This window comes from Copadichromis virginalis, linkage group LG16 (assembly GCF_057382275.1).
Source record: "Copadichromis virginalis isolate Kocher_CV1m ecotype Utaka linkage group LG16, C_Virginalis_male_GT1.1, whole genome shotgun sequence".
In the NCBI taxonomy this organism is placed as follows: Eukaryota; Metazoa; Chordata; class Actinopteri; order Cichliformes; family Cichlidae; genus Copadichromis; species Copadichromis virginalis.
Window position 1 is genome coordinate 2,423,007 of NC_140633.1, and position 20,141 is coordinate 2,443,147.

General features: G+C 43.3%; 1 protein-coding gene and 1 long non-coding RNA gene across 3 annotated transcripts; both read right to left on the minus strand.

Annotated features, from left to right (window-relative positions):
• Positions 1-2,770: 2,770 nt before the first annotated feature.
• Positions 2,771-6,385, minus strand: LOC146690058 (uncharacterized). The gene is made up of 2 exons (XR_014915667.1): positions 4,833-6,385; positions 2,771-4,350 (listed from the first exon to the last, which is right to left on the minus strand). It is a non-coding gene; the product is annotated as an uncharacterized LOC146690058 (long non-coding RNA).
• A 1,041-nt stretch (positions 6,386-7,426) lies between these two features.
• On the minus strand, positions 7,427-18,223 carry LOC146690059 (uncharacterized). Of its 2 annotated transcripts, XM_085434886.1 has the most exons (3): positions 18,144-18,207; positions 17,919-18,014; positions 7,427-10,383 (listed from the first exon to the last, which is right to left on the minus strand). In XM_085434886.1, the coding sequence occupies exon 3, from the start codon at positions 10,295-10,297 to the stop codon at positions 8,192-8,194; it is 2,106 nt and encodes a 701-aa protein (XP_085291012.1). In that variant the 5' UTR covers positions 10,298-10,383; positions 17,919-18,014; positions 18,144-18,207; the 3' UTR covers positions 7,427-8,191. The 2 variants fall into 2 exon arrangements, with proteins under 2 accessions (XP_085291012.1, XP_085291011.1); XM_085434885.1 differs by having other exon boundaries at positions 17,919-18,223.
• Positions 18,224-20,141: the final 1,918 nt, after the last annotated feature.

Below are 20,141 nucleotides of genomic sequence, written 5' to 3' on the forward strand. Positions count from 1 at the left end.
TAGACGCTTGAAGGATTTAAGTTAGTTTTTATTTTGCTGTGGCACACCTGAGGTTACTTGATTTTTTGCTAGCAATTTTATCTTTTTAGTGAGCAACTTCTCACTTTTTAACGAGCAACTTCTCGTTTTATGACCCCAGGCAACTTCCTGTGTCCTTTCTGCTGGTGAGCAACTTCTTAGTTTATGACAACAGGCAACTTCCTGTGTCCTTTCTGCTTTAATTTACAAAACAACAGGCAACTTCCTGTGTTTCTATGTGGGCCACTAAAGAAGGCTCCTCAGCGTATCCCACTTGTTACTATGTGGGCCACTGAAGAAGGCCTCGTCAGCGTATCCCGTTTCTATGTGGATCACTGAGAAAGGCATAACACAGTCTTATAAAATAAAAGACGAGTGCCTACCTTCGTCAGGATCCCACTTCTGACACCAAAATTGAAAGAAACGGCTTCCAGGGCCTAATCCGTGGATCGGCTTCCTCCGAGGCGTGGACGTCTATCAGCAGAGAATGTACCTTAGTCTGTAACACAGTCAAATATATTCTCAAGTAATATTCAAGCATGCCATTCAGCGTGTTAGTACGAGCTCGGGAGCAGCTTGGGAGAACAAGAAAACAGAGACTGCTTCAGGTTGTCTTCCCAAATTGACTCAACTTTATTCACAAGTACAACAGTTTATATAGAGGGACAAATTCATGAGTCAGCAGATTCTCAGTTTAAACCAGTACAGACCAAGATAAGGGAGCGTCTTTCTGCCCTTGGGTGAAGAAGCATCCTTTGTATAGTGTATCAGTTCAGCTACAATTGTGATTATCTCAGCGACATATTTTCAAGGCATGAAATAAAGAGTTCTTTCATTAGTGAATTCTGAAACAAACCATCTGGCCTTCAACAGGCGTCTCCTAAAAGATTAAGAAACTAATGTAGCTGAGGGAGTGATCTCTGTGGTATTTCAACCTTGTACCAGCCTGTGATTCTCACACATCAATTCTTGGGTCAAAGAGAAAAATAACTAAAACAAAGGGGCCTTATTGAATGACAGAGTTTTCCTGCATAATGTCACTATAAAACAATATCCAGTAAATGCTCCCATGGTACTAAAATACCTAACAATCACGTATATCAGGACATCTCTTCTGAACCAAGACGAAGTGGTGCTACAAAGGAATTATTTCTTTAGGAGAGCATTTAATAGCAGTCTGGCCTGCAACAAAATGCACCGCTAAAAATACAGTTTCTGCTTGTCCCAGAATTTATTAATTTTGAGAGTGAAGTTGTAGGACTGATGCTGGTTAGTGGTGTAGGTTTCATGGATGTGACACCTTGTGTAAAATGACGACCAGAGCATATTATTAGGTAAGTTCACTGTAGTTAGGCAGAGGTGTCTTAAAAAGTACCACCTTATACAAAACAAATGAAGGTCCAGTATAAGAAAGAATAAGAAGAGAAAAAAAGCAACATCCTGCTAAATGAAGTCATTTTTAAACATTACTCTAAATGTAGCCATTAGTTTTTGTTGCTGGCCATACAAAAATAAGTATACTTCAATTATATTTCCCAAGTATATCTTACCTAGTACGTATACTAATAATGCTTCTTGGGACTATATTGGCCCCCGTTTTAGTACATAACAGTATTCTTGAAATTAACTTTTAGATGTACTTTTTGTTCACCATAATTGTACTAGCATAATGTCATAATGTCTACAAGAGTATAATTAAATATACTCGACTCTATCACAATACTAACCTTACAAGTATACTATTAATTAATAGTATTACTAATGTTTCACATTGTTTGACTAAACAAATGCATTTATTAATATATGAGGTTCCATTCAGTTCAAGGAATTAAATTTTAGTGTGGCTGCAACTTACTCCTTAAGTTAAAAATTATGCTGTATATTGTAGTTTATATGTTATACTGCTTTCACAGTGAATCACATTTTATAGTAATACACTCTGAATGAGGATTTTTTTTTCTCAAAGATATTTTTATTGAGTTGAAGCAACAAAGAAAAGCAAATACACGCAGAATTGTCAAACGCCAAACAAGCAAGTTTCACAGTGACTGTTAAAACTGAAATATCAGAATACAGATTAATGACACACTCACATGTCTTATAGTTGCTTCCAGCAGTTTATCCCCTACCCACAACACTTAGAACCCCTATCCCTCAGACCAGGAAGGAAAAAACCCAACAAACAAAGCAAGAAAAAAGAAGCAAACAAATAAAAACAACTGAATGAGGATTTAAGTAATTACTCTTAGATCTACAGTAGAAAACAACAGAAATCCAGATGGTGTAATAGTATAATCTCAGTAACATCACCAATTGTTACATTTGCTGTATTTTACAGCTGTTTCCATGAGTACGGTGAGTTACCGTAAAAATAGTGTAATCTCATGGAATTTTCCCACAATTACATGCAAATTACAGTACTAAACTGCTAACATCCTTTAGAGTTTTTTACTGTTGATTTTGCAGTACTAAGCTATGGAAATTACTGCAAAGGCTAACAGTGTTCATGTTTTGAATCGGGTAATTTCATGGTGAGAAATGTCTTTGACAAAAAAAATGCAGGATTAATTAATAGCTGTATATGACTGCTAGGTTAGGACGTGGTTAGGTGCAAATACTTAAGAGAGAGAGATTTTGCTCTATTAATATTTAATGGAAATCTTTTTCTTCATAAGATTGTGGGCAAAGTCAATAAATTGTCTCCTGGCTTTCAGGTCCCCTTGAGCCAAATTTACAGTTTTTGCAATTAAGAAAAGAAAAAAAGATTTAAGGTGAAACAAATTTTTTCAATTCATGGAATGATGACATTATCACTCATTCCATATTGTTCCTAAAGTTTGCAGTCTTTTTTTTAGTTAAAAGTTAAAGCAGAGCTTGTTTTTTTAGCTTCTTTGATAATGTAACTCTGCATATGTGTACATGCATGTGCACTGATGTGTGCATGGGGGGTGATTTAACATTACAGTCCCTTGAAATAGCATTCATAGTCCTTGAACTTGTGCACATTTTGTCACCTTACAACCACAAACAAAAGATGTTTTTATTGACAGTTTCAATGGTAGATTAACACAAAGTAGCACATAATTGTGAAGTGGCATGAAAATAATACATGGTTGTCAAAATTCTAAGCAAATGAAATTTGGAAAAGTGTGTCATTCTTTTCTATTCACCCCCTGCTCTTCATAGAGCCACATTTTGCTCCAGTTACACCTGCAGGTCTTTTGGAGTACGTCTCTACCAGCTTTGCACATCTAGAGACTGAATTATTTGCCCATTCTTCACTGTAAAACAGCTCAAACTTAGACAGATTGGATGGAAAGCGTCTCTGAGTCTGTATGACTATGTTTACTGTTTTGTCTATTTCAAACAGATGCCTGTCCTCACCTCTGCAGTGCTGCCGTCTCCTCTAACCCGGCATGTTTCTAAGGTATGTTTTCTTTCTTTTGGATGTTGTTCTTGTGGTTTTTCTTCAGAGATGAGGTTTGCAGTGTCTGTGTGGTGCAGCCGGTCTAGTCTAGGGGTAATGTCAGAGATTGAAACTTTACTGATAAATTGTCCAACTAAAAAAATACCGGGGTCCACAAATGTCATGTGACAACTAGGGATGGGTACCGGTATCCGGTGCCGTTATGGTACTGGTTCTGACATAAACGGTAGTAAACAGACCGAAAAGCAGCGCACATTTCGGTGCTTTATTTCGGTGCTTTTTTTCCCCTGAGATATCATACACTTTGGATTCTAGCCAATCATTTTACCTTTCCGAGGATAGTAGGCGGGCCCAGGTACGTACGTTCTTTTAGAGCAGAGCTACAGATTAAAAATGCCCAAGGCGAAGCGGTCAAAGTCTGGCTGTATTTCACAGCAAAAGATGCAAACTCAGCAGCCTGCAACAAGTGCTTTAAGGTGATACTGTGCAAAGGAGGTAACATCTCGAATCTGACGACGAACCTGGCGACGCATAGCGTTTTTTTAAAAGCCGAGAAATGCACCATATTTGATAGCTTGCTGCAAGACCTCACACCAAGCACATCTACTGCGGCTGTGGTGCCTGTTATCAGACCCGGAGTTAGCAACATCCCCCAAGAACCCGAAGACGAGAGTCCTGGCCCCTAGCCCTGCCAGTGTAGCGGAAATGATGACGGATGATGATGCAGCAGCAGCCGTTCTTCTCTGGGCGAGGAGCTTAATGTTGTTCGTGTGTAATTTACGTTGAGTAGGCTAACCACGTTATTACATTAATGCATGTAAGGTGAAGTAGCAAACACCGTCGTAGTTACATGCAGCTGTCTTCTTGTTTGATGGCAGATGCTCCCTTCATCCTGGCCAAAAAAGCTAAAATGACAAAAGAAAAAGTGGAAAACAGCTAAACATGAGAGGTTTTTGGACAAAGTTTGTGTTTTTTCCATTGTTTAAGCACTGCTAACCTAACCTAAACGATACCCATCCCTAGTGACAACCTAATTGGCTTACGGGATGATGACGTCCAGAGATGGGCAGTAACGCGTTACTGTAATCCGATTACTTTTTTCCAAATAACGAGTAAAGTAAGGGATTACTATTGCAAAAACGGTAATTAGATTACTGTTACTTTCCCGTAGGAACACTGCGTTACTAAAACCGTGATTTTTTTTTTGCGAGAATGTCTCATGACAGTGACGTAAGCGAGTGCCACATTTGTGACAACAGCTGCGTGCAGATCAACAATGGATCATATATCGAGTGCGGGAGAGAGTATGAGCGTTTTCCTTTACTTTCTATGAAACAACAATTCCCACCAAGGCTTTTCAGTGTGAAATTTAGTGTATAGAAAATACCTGTGCCAGGTTGTCTCCATCTAGTGGTGAACATGGCCTCACCACTACATCAGGTGAGCTTTTCACTGTGCACAGTGACACAAAAGTCATTTAACAATTTTTAAAAAAGCAATGTTACAGATTCAGTAAGAACTGAAGTTTATCATAATCCTTCAAGTTTCACTCAGTAACAGCAACTTTTTAATATTATTGACTATATTTTAGAGTCACATTTATATGAAATGTCAAACAATCACAGAGTGACACTGAACTAAACAATCAATGCCATGTGAGTTGTTCTTGTTTGTTCTTTATCTCAGATTTATTGTAAGCAGCGGGAGTAGAAGCTAAAGAAAAATAGTAAAGATATGAATGAATCTCTGCTCTTACAGCTTTTATTGTGCCATAATGTCTGCTTTGAAACTGTCCTCTTGCTCGTCTCTTGGATGCTCACCTCTTCTTCACCTGTTCCTTTGACCAAACTGCTGCACTCTCGTTCTCTGCTCTCGCCTCCTCTTCTGGTTATAATTAGGATGCAGTCAGCATGTGCCAAACAAACTCCCCCCAAATCGATCATGTTTGATATGATGATGACGTTTTTAACATCTTATTTATGCACTTGTTGGGTGGGAAAGAGTAAACAAAGATGGGGCATAGAAGCAGAACTGAGTCCTACGTGTGGCGGGACAGTAACTGTGTGTGTATATGTAAGCATTTAAACACTGCAGAGAGTCAAATTAACAGTAACACTATTTTGTCTAAGTCCGCCATTGTAGAAATTCATTTCACCGAAACAATAACATGGCGCACAATGTGACAATAAACGTATAAAACACAAATTCTTACCTAGCAGGAGAATAAATAATCAGTATTTTAAGGCTACTGCATGTATAGATGTCACTGCTGGCTCACATAAGCTAGCTCTGAGACCCGCCAGAGTTTACGCCACAGTTGACTGTCGCGAAAGAGTCGTAAATCACCGGCATTGTAAAACTTAAAATGATTCCAGGGCATGTTATAAAACACCCAATAGATGTACTGGATATTAAACGGTATCAAACGACTAAATGAACACAGGGTTACAATTACATGCTCACGTCGTCACATCGAGAGTTTATTCATTAATCATCAGAGTTCAACAATGTTACATCCAGTTGAAAACAGCTTCACTAACGCCAGCAAAACAGGCTAACAGTATATAAGAGCACAGAAACAGCCGTGCTTATCAACAGCTCGACATATCCTCAACAACTCACCTCAGTATGTGTAACCCGTTCATGTGTTACGCCTGTTGTTCTTGCGTTGTGTTCTGGCGTGAAAGTAAGAGGCAGGAGACAGTACTGGGTCTTTGGCTCTTTACTGCACATCTGCAACACAGAAACATGTGTCTGATCTGTGTGTGTCACGCGACTGCCAGTACACCTCTCCTCCGGCCATGCTGAAAGCAGCTGTGTCTGCAGCTTCATTAACACTACAATAATATAATGAATCAAATACAACAAATTGTTTTAAAACATTAACTTAAGCTCTCAAAAACAAAAAGCACAAAATAAATAATATGTCACTGAAAAAAACATCAAAAACAACTTATAAGAACAATAAACAAAATAATTCAAAAACAAATAAACAGTCAGATAAATACAATTCAATAACCAGGACCCAATATTCTGGTACTTATAGTTCAAACATTATACTTCAGTACAATTATATTAATAACCGCCATCTAACAGGCAGTACAACACTGTACTTATAAAAACAATGACTGAAAGACAGCATCTCCAAAACATAAGAACATCTCCATACCTGCAACACAGAAATATGTGTCTGATCTGTGTGTGTCACGCGACTGCCAGTACACCTCTCCTGACGAAGGAAAAAAGAGTGCATGCTGTTAAAAAAAGACTGCCGCGAGTAGCCGCTAGCAATCAGGCTAACTTAGCATGCTAGCATTTTAGCTGCGTTCTCGGCTAAAACTCATAAGCGTATATTAGTGAACTCCGCCCTCCACAAAACTTATCCCGAATGAGTCTCTTAATGACAAACAAAAACGCGGCGGTTTGGCTGTATTCACATTGCAGCTTGGGATCTGAACAAACTTTAATTAGCTGAGAGCAAAGTGGCAGTGACTTACCTCCGGTGTTCCAGATCTACTGGCGTTTAGATCAACTGGCGTCGGTCGAACAGATGTGTGGCAGTCTTGCGTTTGAAGGATATAAAAAAAACAACAACAGCAATAGAATAATATTAAACACAAAGTGAACCCGTCTTCCTTCATTAAATAGGTTCTTTTAGATGTTAAGGAGGAATTGACTTAACCAGGCTGGCGGAGAATGAAGACAACCGGACACCTGCAGCAGATGGGGAATCAGTGAACTTTTATTGTGACAGAGACAACCTCTCAACACAGCTCACATCAGGAGATTCCTAATATTTGCTGTAAGGATGGGTATATATTCTCTAAAACTTACAGGAGGGGGTTGTGAGGAAAGTGCTGCATTAGCAGAAAAACAACTCCATAAAAGGAAATCGGCCTTGGGTGTTCTAGCCTCTTCGCTTGCAGATATCTTCCACCTGCAGGATGAGGCGATCGCTTCTTATCGCTCTCAAGGCCAAAGTCGTGAGCACACATTTTTATTACACAGTTGCACAGTAACTTTAAAGCTGAACAATATTTAAAGCTGAATAATGTTTGATCAGATTATATTTTCTTCAAATCCCCCTTTTGACCCATCTTAAATGGGTCAACACACAAAAATAAGTAACATTCAAAGGAACACAGAGACGTGTCGAAGCCTGGCTCGAAAAACTCCTCGGGTCTTATCATTTGTCTTTATCTGTCATTGCAGATGAGGAGAAAAGAGTCCAGGCACCACCCTGCCCAGGGGTCGGCTGCAAGCAGTCTCGGTTCCCGATGAAAGCAGTAACAGCCGTCCTGCACAAAAGGATACAACGAGTCAGTGCAACCAGGGTAGTGACACAAAATTAACAGTTCCTGTAACTCAGCAACCAAAAAGCATAAGTAATGATAAAAATGTGGAGAGTACAGAGTATACTATAATAATGAGAGATATAAACGTGAAAATGTGAAAGAATAAATCAACCGTAAAATAAATCCAGAACGGTAACTGCTAGGGACATTCAAAAGTGAATATGGTAAAACGTGAGGAAGGGGTGTGGAAAAAAAACAATTTATATCCAGTGGTGGGAGTACACATTCGCTCAGGCTTAAGTCCGGAGACCCTGAGAACATCGCTTAACCCTCACAACCCGACCAGACACAGTTCAACCAGATATATCCTTCAAGAGGAAGTGGGTGAGGGAAACAATTAATAACAAACCTAATACAAAACACCACAGAGAAACAACCATTCTAGAAGAATTTAAACAAGAGAAAGACGATAATGGTCGTCACCCTCACGATCAGAGTTTTCATCATCCGTTGGCGAGGAGGTGGGAAGTTGACTAGCCAATAAAGGCATCTGCCGGGCGAGATCCTTATCCTCAGGAGTGAAAGCTGTAACAATCAGTCTCTGGAAGAGGGATCGAATGCATGGAATACAACAGCAACCGCAGGTGACTAGGATAGCAACAAAAACTGAGATGGAAACTAGGATGGAAGCTACAAGGGCCTTATATTTGCCAAACATGTTAAGCCAAGAGTCCCACATGGCAGTATCAACGCCCGAGTGTTCCTTCATTTTAACAGTAAGAGCTGTGAGACCAGTAATAGCTTTAGTGAGGGAACCATCAGGAGCTGTGTTATTGGGGATATAGGTACAGCACTCCTGACCAAAAAGGCTGCAGACTCCGCCTCTTTCTGCGAGGAGAAAATCCGTTGCGACCCTGTTTTGGAAAGCCATTAGGGAAGTGGCAGATAACTGTGCATGCACAGCTTCAAAACCATCTCGAGTGTAATTAGCCAACAGTTGCACATTAAAGTGAATGTAGTTAATTCTGTCTACATTCGCATTTATTTCAACCATCCAAAGTATCGAGGCCCATCCTGCTTTAACCTGGTCTCGCAGTTTATATTCATCGGGGACCCCACGGGGTATACCTACAGCATCAATATAGGTTGGATTATGAGCTGAACCTGGGATTAGAGAACGTTTAGAGCGGCGTTCAGAGGAGGATGGGAGGCCAACTTCGTGTACTTCTATAGAGAGATCTACTGGAGTGACTAAAACAGGTAAAATAAGAGTTATGAGAGCGCAAAGACCTGACGCATCCCGAGGGAAACCATCATATAACTTGTTTTTGCCACACCACCACCACAAATCAGCCCTAGCCGTAGGTCGGAAGTTTGGTTTCATAACCGTCATCTCAGTGCACCAAGAAGAGTTCAAGCTACCTAGTTTTACTGCATTGCCAGTCAGGTTAATACAAGTGAAATTGTTCACAGCTACATCTGATGAAAAGAAAGGTGGTTTATTAGAGACCGAGCGTTGAGTTTTAGGAAAGTGGTTTTCCAGATATGAGCAATGACCTCGTTTTGTATTGTTCATAAGATGCAGGAGGCATGCACTATTGACTGGCGCCGGTACAACTCTTAAAGTGGGGCGGGCTCCCATACAAACTATGCAGTCGGAAGCCGTCTTGTCAGCAGCTTGTTCAGCTAGTAGTAACCAGTTGTTTGTTGCTCCAGAAATACCGGTTAGAATTTGGAAGAGGTCATCTTTAGACATTTTATTTGTGTCTACAATGCGTATTCGGCCGTTTCTCCCCCCGTTTGTATATGTCACCGGAGGGCCATTAAAGGTGGGGTTATCATCTTTAACTACAGAGCTTGGAGCTGCACCAACGCTAGGGCATATTTCCATTTGCCAATACAGGGCGGTGCGATCAGTCCAAGGGGCAAGTATAAATTGTTGACAGGAGGTCAAGGCCAGATCCTTTAGGGTAAAAATTAAGCCTGAAAGATCCGGTTTTTTTGCTATTCTGAGCATATTTTGGTTTCTCCAGTGCAAAGCCTGACCCCTAGAGTGCTTGGACCAATCGAGGTCCGTTTCTGACACTAAACTGGACCACTTCCACTGATGCCAACCTCCCAGGGTTATATACCACACTGAGGAGGAGAGATGTACTGCAAGGTTAAAAAGATCCCCCCCTTGGTCTTTGGTGACGGGAGTGACTGGGAAGCTAGCGAAATCTATTTCGACTACCCAACTTTTATTGTTGGGGACACAGAGAGTAATCATTCTAGTCGTACTTGGGGTACAGGAGGTAACCGTGTCTCGTTTCTTTCTAAATCGATCGGGCGTGGGCAAAACTGGAGAGGAAGTGGTGGGCAAGACCCTAGGGGCTACATTTGTCAGATTGGGACTGTCAGAAGGGGGCGAAGCTTTTGAACTTGAAGGTGTCAGAAGTGTCGGGGGCCCTTCACAGATCAGGATTATGCCAATGGGAATGAGACCCAGGGCCAGGAAGCAAACAAAGACGCAACATCTTTGCCTGCCTGTCATTTCAGGGGGAAAGGGCCAAGACATGTTTACTTAGCTTGGGTGTCTTCTAATAGAGGATGATGGGGCAGAGAAAGGTGGTCCAGTTCCCCCCACCTCGCCAAGGGCGTGTTCTAGGAGTTAAAGAGCAACAAAAAGTATCAGTGACACAACTTTAAATGAGCTTTCAGCGGTTAAAACTATTGCAATGTAAAATGTAAATCTTAAAAACTCAAGCCAATATAAAAGCAAAGTCATAAAAGATGTTAAAAATAAAAAAATGTTTAGTTCAGTATGAAGAACACCCCCTTTTGTAACCAGCCGGCTTGTAGGTTGAGCTTTGGCTCCCTCAAGTGGTTGGTGATGCTGTTGCAGCTCCTTCTGACAGGTCCTTCTGCACCTCTCTCAAGGTTCTTCCTGGTTCGGTGGCAGCAGCGCACTGTGTGTAATGAAACCAGGTGTCACCTTTACCTTCGAGCCTGACAGCGTGGGAGGTCCGCTCTGTTATGCGGTAAGGGCCTGTCCAGCGAGGCTCAGCCCACTTTCTCTTTGTGACTTTCAGGAGGACGTAGTCCATTCCAGGTGTAGCCGCCTCTTTCAGCTCTTGCTGGTTTCTTTCAGCGACCTGTGAGGAATACTGGGCAACAAAACTGCGGAGCATGTTATAATATGTCCTCGGATCGAGGTCTGAATCAGCTTCATCCGACATTAACAGGCGAGAGGAGGGGCCAGGAAAAGGCCTGCCATGCTCCAACTCAAATGGAGTGTAACCAGAGGTTTGATTTACTGAGCATCTTATGGACATTAATGCAAGAGGCAATGCCTTAACCCAATCTAATTTGGTCTGTGCACAGATTTTAGCCAATTTAGTTTTTAGAGTTTGATTCATCCTTTCCACTTTCCCCTGGGACTGGGGGTGGTAAACTGAGCCAAACTTATGTTTCAAACCTAATGCGGCTTCAACCCTCTGCAGATCGTGGTTCCTGAAATGTGAACCATTGTCCGACCTTATGACCTCGGGAAACCCATGCTGTGGTATATAATGATTAATCAGACACTTCACCACAGTTCTACTGTTTTCACTTGCTGTCGGCCAGGCTTCTGGCCAACCTGAAAATGCATCCACAGCCACCAGCAGGTACCTGTAACCACCCACTCTGTCCACCATGTCTGTGTAATCAATGATTATTTCTTTCCCTGGGCAAAGTGGGATGGGGAAGTACCCTGCTATTGGCTTGAAGGCGGGCTTGATTCCAAATTGGTTGCACTCCTTACAGGTTTTAACCATGTATTTTGTCATGTCTTTTAGATAAGGGTGCCACCAGCCAGCTAAGTTCCTCATCATTTGTGCAGGTCCCACATGCCCCACTCCATGTGCCTCTTCCATTGCTGTCTGTCTGACCCCTGGCGGTAGAATGGGCCTTCCATCTGGGCCACGCCAGACATCTGTGTTTGTGGCCCCTCTTGTTACCCATAATGATTTTTCCTGGGGGCTGGCTTTGTCCTGTAACTCTCTGATTGTGGCTAGGCCTAGTTGTATGGGTGGTCTTTCTGGAGGGGGTGTGGCTTCTGGGTCCATTACCATAATCAGGGAGGGTAAGTAACCAGCTGTCTGCTTCGCTACTAAGTCGGCCTGTTTGTTACCTAATGCCACTAAATCCAATCCGGCACTGTGTCCTTTGCATTTTACCACTGCCACCTTAACAGGTAACAACAGTGCTTCCGCTAATTCCCTCATTTCCATCTCATGTTTAATAGGCTTTCCGCTGGCTGTCAAAAAACCAGCTCTTAGCCACTGCTTGAGCTCCACATGCACTGCTCCCACAGCATAAGCTGAATCACTGTATATATTCACTTTCTGTCCCTTTCCCATCCTTAAGGCTTCAATCACCGCTCTCAGTTCAGCTCTCTGTGCAGACTGTTGTCCTGTCAACTGCTCTGCTTTCACTGTTTTCCATCTCATGTCTGTCTGTTCCACTATTGCCCATGCAGCCTTCAACATTCCACTTTCAGTTCTGAAACAACATCCATCTGTGAACCAATCTTTTTCTGCATCCATTAGAGGTTCTGCCTGCAAATCTGGCCTGATTTTCTCCTGTACCTGCACAACCTCTTCACACATATGTGGTTCCCCCGATCCCATGTGATCAGCCATGTTTATGCCTTCATGTGAGTAGGTGATGTGTGGTGCTTCCAAAATGGTACTGAGGCGTCTCTGCCTGAGTGAAGTGAGTGTGAAGGCCTGTGAGGAGACGTAGGCCACCACACTGTGTGATGTCAAAATTTTTAGTGGGTGGTTCATCACTATGTGTGCTGTTTTCTGAATGATTTTTGCAAGTCCAGAAACGTGTTGTGTGCACGGTGGGTGGCGTTTTTCAGTGTTGTCAAGCATTACGCTTACATATGTCAACACTTTTCTCTCTCCCCCTTTTTTCTGGAACAGGATACCATTGATATGGGTTCCAGTTCCAGAAACATCAAGATGAAAAGGCAAAGCATAATCTGGCACAGCAAGGTCAGAGGCGACAGAAAGCTGTTGTTTTAACTTTATAAACGCCTGTTCTGTTTCTGTAGTCCATGAGAGGGGAGCAGAGAGGTTTCTCATGCCTTGTTCATTTACCAAAGCGCGCAAAGGGGAAGTAAGGCCAACATAGTCTGGGACATAGGTCCTGCTGTAACCAGTCAGGCCCAAAAATGACAACATGTCTTTTACAGTTAGAGGTTTTGGATGGTGCAAAATGGAGTTCCTGTGTTCTGGGGACAAGGAAATACCGGACTGTGAGACCATGCGGCCTAGAAAAGAAACCTGTTTTCTTGCAATCTGTAGTTTGTTTTTGCTCACTTTAAAACCTGTGTTGGCCAGGTGGTGAAGTACCACTCTGGTGGCCTCCAAACAGATGTCAGCCGTGGGAGCAGACAGCAAAAGGTCATCCACATATTGTATTAACATACAGTCAGATGGTAGTGGGCAGGTTTGTAAAAGTTCTTTCAAACACTGATTAAACAGTCCTGGGGAGAGGGCAAATCCCTGTGGTAAGCGAGTGTAACGCCATTGTCGGCCTCTAAATGTAAATGAGAAAATGTCACGCAGTGACTCACGAAGTGGGAGGCAGAAAAAGGCATTAGCCAAGTCAATGCAGGTGAACCAGGCATGAGATGGTGGGAGGTTGGTCAAGGCAACATAAGGATTAGGCACAGGCAAAGTAGGAGTGCCAAGTAAGGCATTAATCCTTCTCAAATCATGTGCCATTCTGAACTTCCCCGTGCCTTTTTTCTCAACGGGTAGGATGGGCGTGTTCCACTTAGAGCAGGAGGGCTCCAAGACACCGGCAGTGACCAAACCAGAAATTGTTTCTGCAATCCCAGCCTCAGCCTCCGGTCTGTGTGGGTACTGAGGCTGCCACAAAGGGGTAGCAGATGACAGTTGAAAAGAGACTGGCTCCACATCAACTAAACCTACATCTGTGGGTCCATGGGACCACAAACAATCTGGAAGAGAGTCGAGTAAAGGCGCAGCATCACAGTGGTCTGTGTGTTCTCTGCCATGTGACCCGCTGACCACTCTATGTTGCAGTGTTGAGGAATTAAAGCAATCATTTAAAATTTGGTATGTGTTGGTAGATGGAGAAAACAAAACCTGTGGGAGTTTTGTAGGTGTCCAGTCAGTGGCCGCAAGGGAACGTTTAACCATTCCACCCAGCTCCTTAGCCTGGTGTCCAGGATGTAAGGCCAGTGACACATGGGGAGCTGCCTCATCAGACATCATGTACCACTGTAATTGATCTGTTGTAAAAGTAACCGCTGCTGCCACTCCCTCCGGTGCCGCAAAAATGCACGACATGTTCAAAGACCAAGCCCGCCCCTCACACTGCTCTTGGAACATGTGCTGGTACCAGGTGGTGTCATGCCTGTCATAAAACAGTGTAACATGAGGTGGGTCAGGGGGAGGGACATAAGGATGTAGGAGTGAGAGCCACGGCCGCCATTGCTGAAAAGCAGTACAAACTCCTGGTTCAGCAGGTGTTTCAACTTCCAATAATGCCCAGTAGATGTCAGCAGAGTCCGCCAAACAGGAGGAGGGTTGCAGCAGAAACTGACCACCTCCCTCTGGCCCATTAGAACAGGGAAGCACAACCCCAGTAGGGAGAGTCACAGTTAGGCCTTGTGAAGAGCAGAGTATTGTGGCTCCTAATTTAATCAACAAGTCTCTTCCCAGTAAATTCACAGGCGCCTGTTTTGAACAAACATAGCTGTGTAACAAAGTCTGATCTCCAACCGTTGTGGGGAGGGGCACGGTGTAAGGCAGAGTTTTAGGTTCCCCAGATATGCCCACCACTGTAATCACTCTGTCAGTAAGTCTTTCACGAGCAACATCCTTAATGGTGGAGTACGTAGCTCCAGTGTCCACTAAAAAGCTGCTTCTTCTTTTATCTACAGTTATGGACAGCATAGGGTCCGCCGTTGTCCCTTCACTGTCCTGGGCAGTCTGTGGGGTGTCCTATAGCTGGGGACCACCCTCGTAGTACTCCCACCCCATCACAGGCATCTGTGGGGCCGGGGGCACTTCAACTAAAGCACCACGAGGTCCACCTCTGTGGCCAGGATGCTGATAGGGCCCACCACGGGCTCCCCTGCCTCTTCCAGCAGCCGGGTTCAAAGGGCACGCTTTAGCCCAGTGTCCAGGTTGTCCACACCGGAAACAAACATACATCTGGCCTCCCCTACCACCTCCCATCTGACCTCTTCCCCTGAAACCACCTCTGTTTCCTCCAAATGGGGAACCTCTCTGCCCATAAGGGGCCGGGGAGTGATAAGCACCATACTGGGGGGGGCTGTGGATCAGTTGGCCATGGGTTCGGATACAAATCAGGGGCAACTGGACCAGGAGGGGGAGCCGCAGCGGCCACAAGCTGCTTTTTAGGCTTGTCACCTTTTCCACCCAGGTCGTTTTTAGCTTTCTGCAGCTGAACCTTCAACAGTTGCAACTGTAAATCTTCGACGCTCTCCGCTTTATCATCAGACTTAATCTGCACTTTGTTAAGATTAAAAATCAAATGTTTCTTCCAGATTGCAAAGTCACAGTCCTGCAAATCAGGATTATCCTCCATTTTCTGGCTTACTGACTCCGGAATGCCCCTCAGCACCGCCCTTCTAAACCACATGCTCTGTGAACAAGTCCTACTGGGGTGATGACCTGTATGGTTCACCCAGTCTTCAACAGCCTGATTTAGATAATGGGTGGGATTTTGCTTTCCCTCCCATTTAAATTTCTGTAAGGTGCCTTGATTTTTGGGTGGGAATTGTTTGCGCAGGGCCGGTCCAATAAACCTCAAGGCCTGCATTAGTGGCACCTCGTTCTCATGCGTGGTAGTACCCGCATTTTGTTCCAGGTCCGCTGCCTGAGATCGGGATGTGCACCTAGTTATAATAGCTCTAAAATCTCCCAGTGCGAGGTCCTGTCCAGCTGTGTATTTATCCAAACCAGCCAACCAGGCATTCCCTCCCTCCATTATGTCAGGGAGTTTGTCCACTAGGGCCTGGACATCTCCGAATGAATAAGGTTGATACACTGGTCTACGTTGCGCTTTAGTCTGGACCAGGGGAAACATGCCTGGAGGCTGAGGCACAGGGCCCTTAGATCTAGTCTGATATCCTAAACTGGGAGGGGTAGAGGGGGGTGTATTGTTAAGGTGACTGAGTTCATCATCAGTATCCTCAGTTTCTTCCCCGCCTGGTGGGGTAGCAGTGTCAGCAAAAACGTGGGCTAAACTCATCTGTGTTTCCGGATCCTGACGGCCCACCAAAGACATGGTAACTGTGACATTTGGTGAAGTGCCAGGCTCAGTTTTTGCAGTAGCGGTCAGATCTCCCTTAACAGCGACAGGAGTGCTGGCAAAGGGGTTGGACCGGGAAAGAGGGGCTGACGCAACACGATTATTCACCTGGACCACTGACCTATGTTCATTTAAGCAGCTGCGTAATGCTGCTTCTAGATCAGTTAATTGTTGTTCAGTGGGTTCCTGTCTGTTCATTCGAACCGCAAATGGTGCGCTCGCAAATGGGTCAGTTAGGCCCTCAGATCCGGTTCCAAAACAATGGGACATGGAAGAGGGGGCTCTACTACTAGCTGAGGGTGTCGCCGACAGAGAGGAGCTTCCTGGGCAAAAATGCTTGGTATCTATGGGAGTTGGAGCTACGGGCGGTTCTTCTCCAATAGTCATTATTCCACCAGAGATATTAAGTACCGGATATATGCCTGCTGAGGGAGGAGTTGAGGCAGAATAGGGAGGTGGCTGAGACCTATTTTTCTTCATGTGTGGTTTTGCAGTTTCCCATAAACACACCCAGTGATTAAATTTAGCTTTGCGGCCTGCGTGCTTATCTGCTTCCTTTCTGTGTCTCATCCCGCTCATCACACCTGCACCTGCTGCTGCTGAGTTGGCTTCTTCCTCTTTCTCTTTTGCCTGCATAGCCTTATTCTGCCAAATTATTCCCCAATTACCACTACTCCCCTCGTCCTTTCCCTTTTCTTTCATTAACCTTTCAGCTGTTTTCCTCAATGACTCTTTCTGCTTTTTTGCTTCTTTAGGCTGGTGTGTGGAGTTGATGACTGTCTCAACACATGTTAATTGTTCTCCCAATGTGCTAAGAATAACACCGGGACCCCAACCATCATCATTAGTTTCTCGATCTAATTCTCCATCCATTTTACTGTCAATGGAGGAGTGTTCTTTTATTGATTTTAAAGGAGAATTTGGGCCAGCTGGGTTTCTGCCTCTGTTAGGCACTAACAGCTGGGGCGCTGCTTTAAAGGTGAGTCAGCACTGAAATATCCCTTCAGGTGTTACCAAGCTTCTACCAAACCGGAGTCTGGCGGGTAACCTTGCCTAGAGCTTCCTGATAGGGGTGCTAGTTGGTTGTCACCTTGTTCACACGTCTCATTCACACTTCATACATTACCTGCAGTCACTCATTACCCTCCTTATGTATGTAATAAATGTGTAAAAAAAAAAATTCTATGTGTGGTGTATTATTTTAACCAAAAGAGGAACCTAGTTCCTTTAATTGTGTAATCTGTGAACAACGGAGAACCAAACTGTCCTGCCCAGTGTTCCACAGCAAGCATTCAGCGTGTATTTATGTGTGTCCAATATCAAACAGAACCTCAAAACATTTAAAACACTGAAATCATCGGGGTTTTAAGAAGAGATCCGTTTTCTCCTATTGATCAAAGGGACCCCTCCTTTGGACTCCAACCAGTACTTCTCCTTTTTAAGTTTTAGAGGATCTTTTCTAATAAAGTCCTCTGGGCCTTCCTAACCCTTCTGTAGTTTAGAGAATATTACTAAAAAATATTCTCAAGGCCTTTAACCTTTTAATTTGTTTAGAAAGGCGTTACTAATAAACCCTTTCAAGGTCCCAGACCTGCACTGAGGTATTTATCCGACACCGGAGAGCAACCCGTCGGCTGCAACCGTGGTCAGACCTCAGTTCACTCTTATCTTTATTCACTTATTCACTTATTTCTTATTCACTTATCTCTTATTCACTTGTCTGATTCTCAACAAGCCTTAAGTAAGCCAGACAATTTTGGTTATGAATTACTAGGAGTTTGGACACTAAGTATTTTTATAATGTTCAATATAGCAGAAATAAAAGGTCTGCTTACCTTGTTTTTGTGTGCACACAGCTTTTGTCCAAACTCCGTTCACTCAGACCACTGCCGATGTCCTCCCATCCGTTCCAGTTTGGCCTGGAGCGGATCCTGTTCGTGACGCCAATTGAAGGATATAAAAAAAACAACAACAGCAATAGAATAATATTAAACACAAAGTGAACCCGTCTTCCTTCATTAAATAGGTTCTTTTAGATGTTAAGGAGGAATTGACTTAACCAGGCTGGCGGAGAATGAAGACAACCGGACACCTGCAGCAGATGGGGAATCAGTGAACTTTTATTGTGACAGAGACAACCTCTCAACACAGCTCACATCAGGAGATTCCTAATATTTGCTGTAAGGATGGGTATATATTCTCTAAAACTTACAGGAGGGGGTTGTGAGGAAAGTGCTGCATTAGCAGAAAAACAACTCCATAAAAGGAAATCGGCCTTGGGTGTTCTAGCCTCTTCGCTTGCAGATATCTTCCACCTGCAGGATGAGGCGATCGCTTCTTATCGCTCTCAAGGCCAAAGTCGTGAGCACACATTTTTATTACACAGTTGCACAGTAACTTTAAAGCTGAACAATATTTAAAGCTGAATAATGTTTGATCAGATTATATTTTCTTCACGTTTCAGTAGCTCCTACCGACAAACCAGCAAAAAAACGCCAAATGTGTCATCTGTGACACTTGTGAGATTATCTCAAACACACTCCGTCAGTCTTGATGCTGTTGAACAACAAAATGTTTAAAAATGTGGCGAGTTTATCTGGTGATATCCTCGTGCGCGACGCGATCGCGAAAACAGCAAACAAGTAACACCACGCCAATGTTGTTCACAGGACAGCAAGAGTAAACGATCGGGAGACTGTTGTCGTCGTTATCGTTCCCCTCGCACGGTTTATTTCTCCGAATTCAGCGTTTTTGCTTCACAACTACAGCGTGCAGTTTACTTTGTGCACTAACATGGAGTCGAGTCAACCAGCGCCACCTCTGGCCAAGTGCCACAGCCTACAGCCAGATCAACCTGTGACACACATCTGCACCACGTTTGAATTCGTGTCATGCACATTTGTACCTTTCAATTGTGTCTGTTTGTGCGTCATGCAAATAAACCTTTGAAATGAATGAAATGATATCATGTATTTATTATCAGCCTACATTTGTACAAAATGCCAAATGACATACACATAAGAATCACCATCCTGATATCAATACTTTTGCCCATACGAAAAATGTCGTGAACACACTAATATTTCACCAGTGTTGTAACATCACATGTCGTTAGCGTAGTCTGCCTGTGTCTTCCCTCTGCAAACAAACATGTTAGAGTTGGTTGTGATATACAGTCTGCATAAGTGTGGTCAATCTAATAAACATTTATAAGGAGATGGCAGTTACTGTGAATGTACAGCAGTTACACAGTGATTAGTAATAAACAGTCAGACAATGACCCTGACAATCTCATTCAATCTTGCAGATTGCACCTTCTGTGGAAAGTGGTACCACACAGTGTGTGTGGACTTCCCCTGTGCAGAAGGCGACTACAAATGTTGTGGGTGCTAAATAAACAGAAAAAATTGATCCCTGTTGTCTTTGCTTACCGATTGTTTTCAGTGTTGACAATCCACATTGCTGGCATTGCATCTTTCAACATGTTTGTGGGTAGATTTGGATGTACCAGGGGTAAGTGCAGCCACTCAGCCTCTACTCAATGTGATCATAGCAGCAGGTGCAGATGTGTCACAAGTTAATCTAGTAGTGGGCTATGGTCATGTGTTAGTGGTGGGAACAGTCATATCCACTCACTCTCACTGGCTGTTTATTACTAATCACTGTGTAACTGCTGTGAATTCACAGTAACTGCCGTCTCCTTACAAATCTTCATTAGATTAACCACACTTATACAGACTGTATATAACTCCAGCCATGTTGATGAATTGCCTATATTGGCTGGAAATATTCATTTTCAGGGAAAAGACACAGACAGACGATGCTTACAGGATGTGATGTGACAACACTAATGAAATATTGATGTGTCATATTTGTCCAAGGCGTATTTCATTGTTATGGAAAAAGAGAATATTAAAATCATGATGACCAATTGGAGTGGTGATTTCTATGACTTTGTGTATATAATTTGGAATTTTGTACAAATGTAGGCCAATAAGGAATATATGATATCATTTCATTCTTTTCAAAGGTTTATTTGCATGACGCACAAACAGACA